The sequence below is a fragment of the Dromaius novaehollandiae genome, unplaced genomic scaffold, assembly GCF_036370855.1.
Source record: "Dromaius novaehollandiae isolate bDroNov1 unplaced genomic scaffold, bDroNov1.hap1 HAP1_SCAFFOLD_37, whole genome shotgun sequence".
In the NCBI taxonomy this organism is placed as follows: Eukaryota; Metazoa; Chordata; class Aves; order Casuariiformes; family Dromaiidae; genus Dromaius; species Dromaius novaehollandiae.
Window position 1 is genome coordinate 1530479 of NW_026991398.1, and position 16537 is coordinate 1547015.

At 48.9% G+C, this 16537-nt stretch overlaps 1 protein-coding gene across 1 annotated transcript; it reads right to left on the reverse strand.

The window, feature by feature from the left end:
- Window positions 1-1279: 1279 nt before the first annotated feature.
- LOC112992165 (carboxypeptidase A2-like) lies at window positions 1280-15896 on the reverse strand. The gene is made up of 8 exons (XM_064504047.1): window positions 15764-15896; window positions 5246-5337; window positions 4887-4988; window positions 4090-4200; window positions 3643-3733; window positions 3095-3294; window positions 2005-2089; window positions 1280-1581 (listed from the first exon to the last, which is right to left on the reverse strand). The coding sequence occupies exons 1-8, from the start codon at window positions 15894-15896 to the stop codon at window positions 1394-1396; spliced, it is 1002 nt and encodes a 333-aa protein (XP_064360117.1). The 3' UTR covers window positions 1280-1393.
- Window positions 15897-16537: the final 641 nt, after the last annotated feature.

Consider the following 16537-nt stretch of genomic DNA (forward strand, 5'->3'; position numbering starts at 1 on the left):
AACTCCCACGGGAGCTCCAGAGTAATAAGGCAGCCTATGGAAAGGGGAAGAAGGGAGAGGCTGCAAAGGAGGAATTTGGAAACATTGTCCAGCAAAGTAGGGATGGTGTTAAGGAAGCCAAAGCTCCTCTGGGATAGAGGCGCTTGCAGGGGATGTGAAGGACAGGAAGAAAAGCTGCTACTGCTTCAGTGACAGTAAAAGAATAAACAAGGAGATGTGGGCTCACTGCTGAAAGGGGAAGGGATTGTTGTAAAGTGGATGTAGACAAGTCTGGGCAAGTCAAGTCCTTCTGGCTTCAGCCTTCCCCAACAAGGTCTCCTGAGCTGTTGTGCCTAGAGTCAGGAGTCCTGAGGAGAAAAACAACCCGCAGTGCCCAAGTCTCTAGAACTCAACCCATAGAAGTCTATGGGACTGGATGGCTGGCATCCATGGACATGGAGAGAGCTGGCTGCAGTGACAGCAAGGCTGCTCTCTGTCATCTTGGAAAGGTTGTGGAGATCAGGGGAGGTCCCAGTTGAACTCCCTGAGTAGTCTAAGGTCTAAGGACGTTTACCAGCAGAGAGCAGCTGCTAGCAAGTGTCCTGCCATGTCTGGATAGAAAAGATGTGTTTTTCTGCCCTCCTTTGTTTTTTATTCAGAGAATTATTTGCATCCGCTGTTAACCTCTTTACCATGTGGACCAAGAGGTTTGCAGAGGTAGAAAGTGCTGCTGAACAGCTACTGTTGTCCAATGTAAATACAAAGGCTTTTTTAGCCAACCCCACCCTCTCCACCCGCAACATGTTGACCACTGCTCCTGCAAGAGATGAGAAGACGGTGCCAGATCTGCAGAATCGGCTTTGAAAATAGCTCAAGCACACCATCCAAAGGAGGAACTGCAAAAGCGACTCATGGTGCGGCAGTTTCACAGTCTGTCTATACCAGTAAATTCTAATTCTCTAAGACTATAATTCTCACCTCAGCCTCTGCACTGGTGGAAGACCCCTTGGATGATGACCTCTTCATCTAGGTGGGAAAAGGCCTGTTTTCTTTTTCTAACTGCAGGTCATTTGTAAAATCTCAGTAGTAGTTAGTCACAGAAGCAGTCACATCTTCCAACCTCCTCTCCTTCCATCACAGCTCCTACTGCGTCTTGTTGAGGCAGACTGCAACAGGGCCTGCTAGAGAGTTTTGACTGGGGCCTAAAATCTGTAACGCCTTGCAAGCAGTCTACCATGCAAGCACAAATGCAGAGAGCCAAAAAGATATGCATGAAATTCTCTTTATATACAGACACATATTGCTGCAGGAGGAACACACACAAGCTTTTTATTCAGCCATATGCCACACGGTTACAATTGTCTCGAGCATGTCAAGGGAGGAGAATTTAGACGGTTGATTCCCATCCTGACTTTTAGTATGGATTGTCTCGCACATGCTCCATGATCGTCTTCAGACCCAGCCAGGTCTCCTCTGCAGTTGGGATGATTTGGCTGGCTGGCAGAAGGAAACCGTAATTACCTGTGTCTCGCAGCTCAAGGGCAAAAGAGTATTTGATGCCGTAATCGTAGCTCCAGTCAATGCTGCCTCCACTGGCTTGGTCTGAAACAGAAAGGGAGAAAGAGCCACAAGGGATGAACGGAGGGTCGATCTGGGAATGGAGGGTTGGTCTGGGTTATGCTTCCATGCAGCACTCTCAGCAACCATAGCCAATTTGTGCTGATATGCTTGGAATTTCTCACAATCAGGCCATACCCAAGTATGTGAAAGCATTCTTGGTTTGAGGCATATGGCATTGAGATGATGCTATCCTGAAGAGAGCTCTACCATGGTAATATTTGTGAGGGACAAGTATTAGGCTTTCACGTGAACACTCAGCTAGCAACATCTGACTGGTGGTGTCACTCTGCTGAAGCAACGCTACTTCCAAGAAGGCCCAGGTGGGTCAGAGAACTTGGGGGGAGACCAGAGCGTGGCATGTTTCCCCGGGATAGCCCATAAAGCTCAGAATGGTGAAATACTCACAGATAGTAGAGCAAATGCTCCCCACTTTATAGGTGGTGCCATACAGGGAATGGATGGAACTGGCAGCAGCTTTCCCCAAGGTATCCTGGGGAGGAGAGGATGAAGGAAGAGTCAGAAAGTAGCCATGCTTAGTGACACTAAATATTCAGATTTTACCATCCTGAACCCTATTTAGGGAAGTCTCCAAACTGGTTTGCAACCTACTTTCACTCTGCCCAAAACCAGCTGTGCCAAATGAATGAATTTCTTCATTACTGGATACTAGTGACAGCAATCACACCTTCCACAATATTTTGAGGAGGTGATATTACAGGCAAATTAACATAAAAGCTTCCATATCAAATCACCTGGTGTTTTATCTCACTCACTGTCTTCTCACTAGAAGGTTCAGAAGATGCAAGAAAAGCCCAAGGCAGTCAGAGATCTTCCAATACTTAGTGGTCAGCTTTGTGCTCACTTCAGCTCTGTAATGTGTGGTTGCAGGAAAAACACAGCCAGACTCTTCTTGGAGGTGTACGGCAAAAGGACAAGGGGCAACAAACAAAATGCCCCACAGGAAATTCCACAGAGATATTAGGAAAAAGAAAATGCCCATGAGCATGGAAAACTTCAGAATGGGCCCAAAGAAACTGTGGAATCTATGTCTCCAGCAACATTCAAAACTCAGACGGACAAGGCTCTAAGCAGCCTCATCTAACTTTGAAGCTGCCACTGACTTCAAAGCTGGCTTGCTTTGAGCAGAGAGTTGGACCAGAAGCCTCCAGGCCTAAATCGTCCTATGATGGTATGATTCATATCCCCTCAAAGATATCAGTACTGACATTTCAGCTAAAGAAGGAAATGTGGAGCAGCCTCAGAGTGAGTGAACAGGGCTGACAATGGGTGGCAATGGCATGTGTTTGTATATGACCCAGACTTCTCTTTTAAAGGCATTGCATTGCAACAGCTCCCATTCACTCCCATGGATGGTTACCATTATGATAGGATGGCTGAATTCAGTCCATTTATCCTGCTATCTCACTGTAATACTCAAGTATGGAAAGCCAGCTGGAAGGACAGAGGAAGACAGAGTTGAGTCAATGTGTCTCACCAGCTCCTCATAGTCTGCTGGTTCAGTGCATTTATAGCCATAGGGATACATCAAGAGCTGAGAGTAACTGTGGAGGGTGAGGAAGGCCAGGATCTTTCCATGATTCTTAATAAAATCTACAATAGATTTTACTTCCACCTCCGAGTTGGCACTGGGCCCATGGTAAGAGTCAGAGCAGGGATTACTGCTGGCTCCAGGACCTGTTGGTACAAAAGGAGAGCAAAGTAAGAACTAGTGTTCAGGGAACGACAAAGCAGACCAACACAAAGTTGTGTGATTCCTAACAACAGGTCTTCAGCAAAGTCTGGAGTATGGATGCTGAAGAGACTTATTGCTAGAAGGTATAGGTTACTTCTCTCATCTTCAGCTCTTTGGCAACTAGTCAGTAAGAAATCATCTTTACAAAAGGCAGCTACTATTATATTTGACCATTTGCTTTCTGAATCCCTTATGTTAAGGAAATTGCTGTTCCCATGTAACAGGATCCAGAAGTGTGAAAGGGAACCTTCTTCTTAGTGACAGCCAGAATCCAGAAACTTTGTTCCTACCTCCAAAACCTGCATCCCAGTTCCTGTTTGGATCAATTCCAACACACAGACTGCCTTGAATCTTGGAGCGTGTCTTCCGCCACATGCGATTCTAAAACAAAGCAACACTGTGGCTTTGCAAAGGAACAAAGCTCAGGGCTTGCATTACACCTACCACCCAGAAATGGTTACTGTTCACTAGGAAGGAAAAGGAGCAAGCCTAGGACCAATTCTGATGGGCTAACTGCCAAGATGCACCAGTGGAAACAATCAACGGGCTGGTGAACTTACAGTGAAGAAAGATGGATTAGACAAGCAACCAGTGTCTTTGGCTGCCTGACTCTTTTGCATTTCCTTGTTACAACATTAACAAATGGACTTTTGCAACCGACTTCCCTCACATTTATTGTTGGCTTGGAAGAGCATGACAGCTTTCTAAATCAGCTTAGAGGCACTGTGCTTACTCACTTTGGTATGAGTGAATTCATATCCATCAGGGTTTGTGACTGCCAGCAGGAAAACGTCCATTTTTTCCAGCAGAGAGGTGATGGATGCATCACTGCCATAGTCGGAAGCAATCTAAGCAGAGATAAAGGATGGCACACCATGATGATCAGCGTATTACCTTCCCTCACGTTTACACTCCTTGTTAAACCTGGGGCTTGGAGAGAGCAACGAATCTGTTCTACTATTTTATGCAGAAGGCAGGAATTTAATGGAAGAGAGCAACAAAATTTTCTCCTGCAAGTCCCTGAGAACGCACCAAAGCTAGCACTAGGATTGAGATGAATTGGCCCAGCTGGAGAATCTATAATTATGCTGCACTTCTCTGGTGGCTTACTCATTTTCAGTGGAATTTAAATGATCATCTGAATAGAGCTGGGATTTTTTAGAACTTTTGTGAAAGGTAACCACACAGCGCTCCTCTGCATCTGCAGACTGAAGTAGCAAACTAACAATAATTTTCTCAAACCAATCTTAATTTTTTGAAAGTCCTCAGTCACTCATAAAGCTATCAGCCCTGGAGTCCTCAACAATTCCACCTGGACTATTACATTTTGCCTACCTAAACTCTTCCCTGCTGTTGTAATATTTCAGTTCTGTGTCTAAATAGTTGCCATATTCTGCCTGGAGTCAGCTGCATTTTAAGACAGGTGAAGCAGAGGCAGCAGACCTGGTTAAGTACATACAGGTGCAGTAGATATACTTTGAAATAGTCAATGGCATTCCCAAGACAAAAGAAAATCAATCCCTGCTGAAGTGACCTTTTTAGCTATCCATATTGCACTTGCTTGGGTAACCCACTCTCGGGAATGGATACCAGCATCAATCCAGATTGCAGAACGGTTGGTTCCTCCAGTGCTGAACTGTAAAATAAAACAGAAACTGTAAAATAGAAACTTGTAAAACTCTTACTGACACTTCTTACTCAAACATCCCATATAGACTGGGATGCTTGGGACTGAATTGTACCATATCTATAATATAATACAATCTATAATAATTGTATAGCAGTATATGTGTGTATATATATATTCATACATATATATATGTATGTGTACACACATATATATTTACACACAGACATACACTCTTTAATATGTTATATACACAGGAACCATACCTTGAGCACATACAAAGGCTGCTTTTCATCGGATTCCCCAATCTTTAGCTTACTGACAATGCTGCTATGCTCATATGCAAGATTATCCAGTTCTTCATTGTCCCGATCCAATATCGGGAGGGTTTCGTTACGATCCCAAGGACGAGATTAAGACGCTAAAACCGGTCAAATATCGTACAACCTTTTACCTTTATTTTCCACGAAGTGGGGAGAAAAGGCGTGTGGGGGGGGGGGGAGGCGAAGGGGAGGCGAAGGGAAAAGAGGGAACAAGGGTAAGGGGAAAAGATAGAGAAAAGTTGGAAAAGGAGAGAGGAAGCTAGCTACCACCACTCCGAGGCCGATGATGTTCCGCTGACTCCGCTCAAATCACAGCTCCAGCTGGGGGGCCTCCGACGAGGGACGAGGAGCGAGGGCCGAGAGAGGGAGTGAGAAGGAGATGGGGGGGGGGGGCCGAACAAAGAAATCCCTCGGCAATTATAGCTTTTTCAAATTAAGTTTTCCCACCCCTCACGTGGTAGTTCAGACCAATAGTAATATTTGGGTCTGGGGTCTCCTGCTCCTTATTGGGTCTCATCACTGTCCCTAGGTAGGCCGTTTACTGTTGCCGTTTCTGCTGACAGGTGTGTCTCCATTCTTAGGTCCAGCCATTAGCTCTCAAGGTCCTGACAAAGAAGGTGATAACTTCAGCAATTAGCACTGTTTCAGCAGTGCACAGGAATGCAAATTGCTGGTAACGCCCTTATCATTCCCGCCTGCAGCAGCTCTGGGCCCTTTCTCACTGTACTAGGGAGTGCGGCCTAAGGCTTCAGCAAATTTAGCCACTCATGCCAAGCAGGTTTTATAGAAGTTGTGCTAAAAACGGACAATAATTTACAGTCCAGATCCCAAAGTCTCTGCCCGATTGCGGTCTCGTTCAGTGCAGGCTCGGTGTGTCCCGGGTGGTCGCAGGGAGACCTTTTCAGGGGTCGCAGCAGCTCAGTCGTTGTGGCCTGCCTGCACCCCATGCACCAAGAAATGTTTAAGGCAAAAAATTCATTCATCAGTCCGCCACACCACCCCGTGACTTAAACATTGATTGGTATGTCTCCTTCCTGAAGTCTTCATAGCCTTTGTTCACAGTGGTGATATGAGATAGAGATCAGAAGGAAGTATAGAAAGTGTAGAACACGTCGCGGGAAGAGTAAAAGGAAGGATATAGGTTCGGGTAAAAGGTGCTTAACAGTGATTAAACAGAGGTGTTGCCCAATGCAAGTTCATGCTTTAACAATTTTGGCAACATTTAACTTCACAGAATAGACATCAAAATTGAGTTAACGAAGGTAAGTGATTGTTACAACAGGTATAACAGCTGACAAATGTGGTATGGATGTCAATATGCAATTTCCTCCTTCAGGGTGTGGTAGGAACAAATTGCATATTTGACACAACATGTTGGATTAATTGAACAAAGCAAGGAATTATACAAGGTAAAAAACATTAAAGCGGCAATTGCACCTAACAAATACAATATGAACTGTTTCACCCATGGTGCCTCTGGTAACCAGGACCACAAATTGCCACTCCAGCCGTTCCAGGTTTGGACGGGGACGTGGGCTATTTTTCTAATATCTTTGGTTAACTGGAGAACTACCTTGCCTACATCATCTATTTCTAAACAACAGTTGGAAATATTTAATTTCCCACACACCCCTCCCTCTTCAGCTAACAGATAGTCTAAAACCATGCGGTGCTGAAGGATTGCTGTGCGCATCTGTTGGGACTGGAGAGTTAAAAGATCTATTGCATCAGCGGTTTTGTTGGTAATAATTTCTAGAGCCACTTTTAGGTTGTAAATTGGTTCTCTCACCCCCGATATTAGTTCATTAGGATTCCAGGTTGCAGGCCCATAATGTTGAATTATTTGTTCAGGAGGCCACTCATTTCCCCATTTTTGCATCCCACCCAAATCTACCTTAATGGATCGCGTCTTACGGGCAACCCTTCTGTCCCCGAGGTTATCATATACCTTTATGCCTAACCGAGGTCCGCCTGTTTCTGGTAAAAGGAAAAACAATGGTCTGATAATCCCTATGTAACAAATTCCCGACCACCCCGCGGGTAAAAATTTATATGCTGTGTGTCCACAGATCCAATAATGCCCCTTCTTAGCTCCGATGCCCTGAGCAAATGGCCCGTTTATCCCTGGTGGGAATTGAAAGTAAGTTGTGTCTCTGTCACCCAGAGGGCTGAAAAATGTGGTTGCCCCATCACCTATTCGGCCGGTACAATACCAAGCCCCAGAAGTGTCTTTCCATTCGCAGGTTCGCTTGTAAGGGGGATAATTGGGTCGTTGGTGAGTTACAGTTTCATTTTTGTTTGACCAGTATCCCTCAAGTCCCCAATTGTGCCCCGTTTCATTGAGCCACATCCATAGCTGGAGATTCCTGTCTTTATCGAGTAGCTTACAAGTGAGTGTCCATTGACTTTCCCCCACTTCAATCCCTCCCTCCTGGGTACAATTTAAACAATATTGTCCCATGGCTGGGAACTGAATTGGCCAGGTCCCACCGTCGTTCCACGTGTCATCCGCGGTTTCGCTGTAATTGCTTACGATCTGGTCTGGGGTGAGGGATGTGGACATCCACGGCCAGCTTGATAACCCTATTGGTCCTCTGCAAACCCAGCAGTGGCTTAAATTGAAAGTTTGGCTTACTGCTTTTGCCAGCAACACGAACTCGTTGTTCTCGAAGGGATTAAATGGGTGGGGGGAAGGTAGGGGGAGTGGTCGTTCGTCACTCTCGTGGATGCATCCTTGAATCAGGATGGTCCAGGGCAGTAGGTGCATCTTGGTCAGACCGCCGCCCTTGAAAACAGGAATAAGAACAAACTCGCTCCTCGGGTCAGAAGGAGGGAATAATCCATTTTGTGTGAATCTTGTGGGTTTTCCCACTAGCATCTTTTGCTCTCCAAGTACATTTATTATTCTATTAACCTCCCAGCCGTTTTGCTCCCGAAAAGGAAGCCATTCCGGGCAGCCTTTGAACACCATATATGAGTCCATGTAGATGTGTACAGGGGAAGTAGCCTGGCCTTTGCATTGGAATACGCTCCACACTGCAGCCAGCTCTCCCACCTGTATGGGGACAGTTTCGAGCTCTTGTGCTAGCGCATGATGGGCTAGTGTAGGGGAGTGCTTGTACCCCTGAGGTAGTCGAGTGAATGTGTATTGCTGTCCCTCCCACGTGAAGGCAAAACGCTCTTGGTCTTCAGGCTGCAAAGAGACCGTAAAAAACATGTCTTTGACATCGATTGTTGCCATCACAGGGTGGGACTGCTCCTGGATAGTCGCTATTAATTCAGCAATGTTTGGCATAGCTGCCATCAATGGGTCTGTATTGTTATTTAATTGCCAATCGTCTACGGTTAGTCTCCACTTACACTTTGGTTTTCGAACTGGCCATACAGGGGAATTGAAGGGGGACTGTGCCGGGATCACAACTCCCTGTTTTTTCAGGCCCTCCAATACTGGGGCAATACCCTCTCTGGCTCCCAAAGGTAACGGATAGGGTTTTACATTAGTCAGCCGGGAAGGGGGGAGGGGAGGCGCTGCTTGCAGCAAGCGTACTGCCACACTGGAATCTCCGGTTAGTCTTCTGACCTGAGGAACACCGAAAGACCACAAATTTCCCTGGATGTCCCGCCACTGTTTCCCCTTCAGGACGTCTATGCCTAAGAGGTTCATTTGAAAAGGCCCCACAGCCACCATGGTGTCCACAGGACTCTCTTCCCCTGGTAACCACAATGTTACCAGGGTCATGGGCACAGTCTGGGTCTTCCCCAGAGCACTTAAAACTATTAGGTGTTTGGAGGGGACCGAGATGCCACACCGTTCCGCCTCACTCCGTGTTAGTGCTGTAATTTGGGCCCCCGTATCGATTAAAAAGGTTACAGGCCTTTTCTTCGGCCCCACCCCTACGGTGATGAACAAGTCTCCTTTGTTATTGCAGGTGAGCTGTCTTATAAACATCCACCCTCCGCCTCCCCCCTCACCCTGAGGGGGCCGAGGAGCCAGTTTTCCCACCGCCCTTTCATCCTCCTCAAACTCCCCCCCCACGTTTAACGCCGGTGCGGGGGGTGGTTTCGGTCTGGGCGGGGGTCCCTGTCCGGACCACCTCCGTACCAGGAGCTCTAGTTTTTTGGTCGGGAGCCCGTCCATCAAGTCTCGGGGCACGCCTTTTTGCAGCCCCAATTGCCATAGTCCCTGCCGGGTCAGGGATCTTTCTCTTCTGGCTAAGTCTGGGCTCCTCCCAGAAAATGCCAGAGACTTGCTTGCTGGCTCTGCCGCCTGCACGGCCCTAGTTTCCACCCTTTGGTAAGTCCGGCCGACTGGCCCGTATTTCCTCCCATAATTGATCAATTCCTGGGCTACCTCCCCCCAGGTCCACACTTTTTTCCCCAGCCACCGATGCTCGGGGGTTACCATCCCCTCCAGGGCCGCCGCGATCCTCTCCTCGCGGGGCACATCTTGGATTCTCCCCTGCAATTGGATCCCAATAGGTTTCAGGGAATCAGGAAGTCCCCGTATTAGGGGCGTCATCCGCTCGGGATCTACCGGCAATAACATCGGAGAGCTCAGGTTCGGCTTGAGTTCCCGATCGTACATCATTTGCAGACAAGCTGCTTTTTGTACACTTTCCAGCAATTCATCAACGGAACCTGTTATAGCTAGGGGATCCCCCCTTTCCAAAGGGTTCAGCCCCCCCGCCCAATATGCGGCCCTCTGAGTCAGGGACCACGGGGCTCCGCGATCGCCCATTGTCAGGAACACGCCCGGGCCCCAATATCCCTCTGCCTCCTTTTCAGATAGCAGGATTCCGTCCCCCCCCGACAGGGATACCCTCCACACATATTCGGTTTCGGATTCCCTAGCCGTTCTGGCAAAATCCTTTCGCAGCTTGGCCAATTCGGTAGCTGTGAAAGGGATTTCTTTGGTAACAACCTGGGGGCGGTTGTCGCTGTCATCCTCGTATACATATTCCGTTTTGACTAGTGGGCACATATGGGGGGGGCCGTCTACGGCCTCCTTTAATCTTTTTAGGTCCCTTTGGGGGTAAATTTGGCGTACCCCTTTTCCCTCGAGCAGCACCTCAGTTTTGGTGAGGGTGTCTGCCTCCCTCAGGAGCTGGTTTCTTAGCTCCTCTTTCAGTATCAGACCTTGGTGCTTCTCTTCCTCCAGTGCCCACTTGGTTTCCCGTAATTGTTCTTGCAGCGGCGTTAGCGCCGCTTGCAGCGCGGCAACCACGGCCTCTGCCTGACAAGGTGCCCGCTGCCTGTCCTCCACCGCAGCTGCTAGGCACGCTGCTAGCACAGCGCAAACAATAGCTTTCCCTTTTCCTCTCTTAACTTTAGCTTCTTTTTGCAAGACCGCTATTCGGTCCACTACACTTTGCAATTGGAACCAATGGTCCCGTGCCCAGTCTCGTCCTGAGGGCGAGGGGCGAGAACAGTGTATTTCCAAAAGGTCATATAGTTTCTCGATTTCTCCACAAAAGTCGCCTGCCTTCTGGGCGGCCATATCCTACAAAGGGGATTTCGTCCCGGGAGGGCCAAACCTTAAATGAGTCCAAGTTTCCCCTATACGCTCCCGGGAGGCCAAACCGTAAGCTACTACAAAAAAAAATGTCCTACAAAGGGGATTTCATCCTGAGGGGGTCACACCTTAAAGTTCAAGTTTCCCCTATACACCCTCAGGAGCCAAACCATAAACTAGTTCAAAAAATGTCCTACAAAGGGGATTTCATCCTGAGGGGGTCACACCTTAAAATCCAAGTTTCCCCTATACACCCTCAGGAGCCGAACCACCAACTAATATACTAAAGATCTCAGCATTCACTCCTTCCTTACGCTTCGTTCGTCTCCGGCCGCTTCCCTCGCGGGAGAGCGGAACCGCGGATCGGAACTCCGCACTCGCTTCGTACTTGTTCGTACGTCTCGTTCACACACACTCGCTCAGCACACCACAAGGTTGTACGACACTCTCGTCTCAAGGGATCCTGTCCGTGACGCCAATTAGATGTCCCGATCCAATATCGGGAGGGTTTCGTTATGATCCCAAGGACGAGATTAAGACGCTAAAACCGGTCAAATATCGTACAACCTTTTAACTTTATGTTCCACAGAGTGGGGAATAAAGGTGGGGAAAGGCAAAGGGGAGGAGAGAGAGAGAGAAAGAGAGAGAGAGAAAAGGGGGAGAGAGAAAGAGATATCACCACCCGTGGATCCAGCGGCATCCCGTTGGTCCTCTTCACCCTGGGTGTAAATTTTAGCGATGCGCGTGCAGTAATTACAACTCGAGCAGGGTCCGACCCTAGGTTCCCGCTGAAAAGTTTGGAATGACACGCGTGCAGTAGTTACAGCTCAAGTTGGGTGCCTCCGAAGAGGGACCCTGAACAAAGAAATCCCTGGGCAATTATAGCTTTTTTCAAATTAAGTTTCCCTCCCCTCATGCGGCAGTTCAGACCAATAGTAATCTTTGGGTCTGGGGTCTCCTGCTCCCTTATTGGGTCTCATCATTGTTATCTTTACTCTGCCCTTCTTTCTCAGGGCCTTGACAAACAGGTGTTGTTCCAGCAATTAACACTTACAGTGTTATCTTCCAAGGTCCTGATGAAGAGGATACAATCCAGACCCCCCCTAATTAACACTGTTTCAGCAGTGAGGGGAGGCTTTGTTTCTCAGGGTCCTGGCGCCCAAGCAGGCCTTATTTCAAAGCCTTGACATCCTCCCTCCCGGAGTGTGACGCATAGGAATGCAAACTGCTGGTAACTCCCTTATCTTTCCAGTCTGCACCAGCTCTGGGGCCCTTTCTCACTGAACTAGGGAGTGCGGCCTAAGGCTTCAGCAAATTTAGCTACTCATGCTAAGCAACTTTTATAAAAGTTGTGCTAAGCGGCAGTAATTTGCAGTCCAGGTCCCAAAGTCTCTGCCCGATCGTGGTCTGGTTCAGCGCAGGCTCGGTGTGTCCCGAATGGTCGCAGGGAGACCATTTCAGGGGTCGCAGCAGCTCAGTCCTGTTTCCGCTGGGAACAGATGGCTTGTTCGGGGTTATGGTTTGCTTGCATCTTATGTACCAAGAAATGTTCAAGGCAAAAGTTCACTCATCTGTCCGCCACACCCTGATTGCAGGCAGGCAAAGGCAATGTGCAGGTGGCTGTGATGCCAAGTCAACCTGGATGTGTGTTATCAAGCAGAGCAGCCAGGCACTGACAGCCAGCCCCTGGGCAGGGTGATCCTTTCCATCCTGCATTGCTCAGGGCTCTTCCTGGGGACAGTGTGCGGGTGGGGGTGTGCAATGCCGAGTGCAGGACCATGATACGGCACCTCCTGGGCTCCCAGGGAATAAGGAGGCAGCAAGGCCACAGTGCTTTAAGGAATGGTGTCTTCTCATGAGCCTTGGTGGCAGAGACACCAGCCATAGCCAAGAGGACAAAGACCTCGCTGTGTTGGGAGGTGTCAGCCTTGGTAGTGCCCTCAGCCATCTCCACCACAGGCCATCCTATGCTTTCCCACACCTGTGCCTGTTTCCTTGCAGACTGTAGACACCCAACCTGCTTCCCAACCTTGCTCTCACCCTGGGATCTCCCGACCTCTCCTGTTGTCTTCCTGTCCTCACTTGCTTTTCCTTGACACACAAAGCCAGGGGCTGACCACAGACTCCCTCTGGGTGACCGGTAGCACCACAGCACTACCCTACGAGTGACATTTTCTTTTCCTAATGTCACAGCTAAACCCCACAAGCTGCTGTTTGGGGCTTTTTCTCTTTCTCATGCTGTTTCCCACTACCAAGAAAAGCTCCAGCATTTCTGAAACCACCCTTCCAGCAGTCACAGGCTCCTTCTCTACTGCCCTTCGCCTCCACTTCAGCAGGCTGAAGAAGCTGAGGTCCCTCAACCTCTCCTCACGGATGGGATTATTCCCACCTAGGCAAAGGACCTGACACTTCTCTTGTAAATCTTCATGTGGTATCTGTTGTCCGAATCACCTGAGTTTCTCAAGAGTCTTCTGGACTAAAGTTCATCTGTGTCAAAATGAAAAAACAAAGCAAAAAAACCCAAACTAAACCAAAACAGTGCCAATGAGTTAAGGGTAAGCAGGGGTGGGGTGGGCTGTATGGGAACAATCAGAATGGTAAAAGATACAAATTAAGAAGGGGAGAAAACAGGAAAAAAAAGGAAATTAAAAGTGAAGCAAATGATGGTTCACAGCTGCTTGGGGGTTCCTGCCAAGATGCCCTGCATCTGAATAATTCTGCCTGGGGGAGGACAAGAAAGCTGGCCTACTTCCACTGTCACAGGGAACCTGCGTGCTTTGCCTGACATCAATAAGAGAAGATCAAGAGTGGGAAGAATCATGAACTCCTTCAGGGTGGAAGGGACCTCAGGAGGCCTCTGGCCCAATCTCCCTGTTCACAGCAGGGTCAGCTCTGGGGTCAGACTAGGTTGCTCCGGCAGCCATCCAGTCTGGTATTGGAAACCTCCAAGGCAGGAGACTGCACAGCCTCTCTGGGCAACCACTTCCAATGCTTGACCATCCGCATAGTGGAAAAGCTTTTCCTTATCTTCTGCATGAATGTCTCTTCTTTCAGCTAATGCCCATTGTCTCTTGTCCTCCCACCGTGCACCCTGGTGAAGAGCCTGTCTCCATCTTCTGGATGACCTCCTCGTAGCCGTTGGAAGGCTGCTATGAGGTCCCTCCAAAGCCATCTCTTCTGCAAGTTGAACAAGCCCCATTTCCTCACAGAGCAAGTGCTCCAGCTCCCTGACTACTGTGAGGACCCTCAGCTGAATTTGCTCCCAATTATCAGCCTCTCTCTTGGTCTGGGAAGCCGACACTAGATGCAGTATTCTCTACGTGGTCTAATGAATACTGACGAGAAGGCGATCATCATTCCCCTCGACCTCCTGGCTGTGCTCCTGCTCAGACAGTCCACGATGCTTCTGGCCCTCTTTGCTGCCAGGCAACACTGCTGGCTCATGTTTTGCCTCTGTCCCCAGCACCCTCAGGTCCTTTTCCACAGAGCTACTCCCCAGGCACTCAGGCTCCAGCCTGTAACACTGTGGGGTGTTGGTTTCTCCCAGGTGCAAGACCTGGCATTTGTCCTTGTTGAATTTTCTGAGGTCCTGGACAGCCCATTCCTCCTGCCTGTCTAGGTGCCTCTGAGTGGCAGCCCTCAAGCATATGACTAGGCCCTCCCACCTCCAGTCTGGGGTCATCTACAAGCATGATGACTGTTGCTTCCTGCGTGTAACTAATACAGATGATAAACAGGACAAGTTTCTGGAAAGATCAGTGGTGCTCCACTTCTCCCTGGCCTTCAGGAAGAGTGCTACCCATTCACCACTGCCCCCTGACCATCCAAGCAGCTTTTCAGCCATCAGGTCGTCTACTCTTCTTGACTGTAACATTCTAACGTGCATGCAAGAATATTGTGGGAGACAGTGCCAAACACCTTGCTGAAATCTGGGTAAAAGACATTCTTCATCCACAAATGCAGTTATTTATTCATAGCAGGCAATCACATTGGTGAGGCACAATCTACCCTGGGTAAATCCATGCTAAGTGTTCCCTGGCAACTTCTTCTCCTTCATGTGCCCAGAAATGTGATCTGGGAGGATTCCTTCCATGACTCGCTCCTCACCAAAGTGAGGCTGAACTGCCTGCACCTCCCCAGGTTGCCCTTGTGGCCTTTTTGGAAGATGGATGCAACATTTGCCTTTCCCCAGTCATTGGGACTTTGCCCCATCTCCACAACCTTGCAAAGATGGTAGAGAGTGGCCTTGCAGTGACAGCAGCCAGCTCTTACAGCATCCTCACATGCAGCCCATCCAACCCCACTGACTGGTGTAGTTTGAATTCTCACAAGGAATCCCTCAATAACCTCATCCACTGTTGGCTGCTTTTCTCCTCTGGAGCCCTGACTCAAGGCACAACAGCCCGGGAGACCTTGCTTGTGGAAATGGAAGCTAACCATGGGTTGAGTTCCTCAGACCTCTCTGCATCTGCTGCTAGAGGATTCCCTGTCCCATTTAGCAGTGAGGCCACATTTTCCTTTTTATTCTTTGATTCTTACTGGAGCAGTAGCAGCTCATCTTCATGCCCTTGCCATCCCCTGTAAGTGTCAATCGTAGGGGAGCTTTTTCCTCCCTAACACCAAGCCTATGATGCTGGACAATATTTCTAAATTCCTCCTTGGCCTCTCCCTTCTTCCCCCTGCTGCATGCTGCCCTATTACCCTGGAGCTAAGGTGTGAGGTCCTTGTTTAGCCAAGTTCATCCCCTGAGGTGACTGCTAGCTTTAGTGATTATCAGGATGGCCCATCCTTGTGCTTGGCAGGTCTGTCCTTAAAGACCTGCTGGTTTTTGGAGCTCCTGGGCCCTTCAGAGCTGTCTCCCCTGGGATCCCCCACCAGTCCCCTGAAGAGGCCAGGAAGTCTGCTCCTCTGAAGTCCAGGGTCTGTACTCTGCCACTGTCCTTCCTCACTCCCTCCAGGATTTTGACTGCACATTTTAATGGTCACTGTAGGCAAGGCTGGCACTATCCTATCCCTGATCAGTTTCTCCTTATTTCCAGCTTCCAGATGCAGGAAAGCATCACCCTTATCTGGCTTGTCCATCTCCATCTGCTCCTGTCTGTGCCCCAGGCTGCATGCACTTGTGTATACTTGGGCTGCAGACCTCAGCTGTGGCACAGAGAACAGACCGGTCATGGTGAAACATGTTACCAAGAGCCAACGACACCATGTGTGCAATGGCCCCACTTCAGGACAGAGCCATGCTCGTGTAGATAGCAGATGACAATGTAATGGTGAAAGGAGGTTCCCACTGAGAGAGCAAACCCTGCAGTGCCCAAGGCCAGGGAGAAACAGAACTGAGCTGTGCAGGAATGGCAGGAGAGGGGTTTGCTGCCTGAGCTGACTCTGCAGCACCGCTTGGTCTGTGACAGGGGTGAATCGATCTCCAGAAAGGACAAGGTGTCACCGAAGAATTCCTTGGAGCTGGATGTCCTGTGATCCAGCCAACCTGTGGACATCACTAGCCCAGTCCCTGTTCATATCATCTGAGGGCATGAGAGAAAAAGAATGGAGAGAAAAGCTGGAAGTGTTTGACAATGCAGAGACTACAGTGGAGACCTTGGTGTGATGTGCCTCCTGTCTATGCAGCGCACTTGGATGTAGACAGGATGGACCTTTGCCTAAAGGCAATGGTGGGATCCAGTTGTTTGGGCACTGGTAGGAAACCTGGGAGGCCCTGGGGT

What these genes read in the sequence shown, in the direction of transcription:
- LOC112992165 (XM_064504047.1), bottom strand. Translation starts at nt 15,896, where the DNA reads ATGGACAAGCCAGATAAGGGTGATGCTTTCCTGCATCTGGAAGCTGGA. An exon ending in CAATATGGATAGCTAAAAAG is followed by an intron (nt 4,201 to 4,886) that starts GTCACTTCAGCA and finishes ATCTCTGCTTAG; the next exon opens with ATTGCTTCCGACTATGGCAG. An exon ending in ATGAATTCACTCATACCAAA is followed by an intron (nt 3,734 to 4,089) that starts GTGAGTAAGCAC and finishes GCTTTGTTTTAG; the next exon opens with AATCGCATGTGGCGGAAGAC.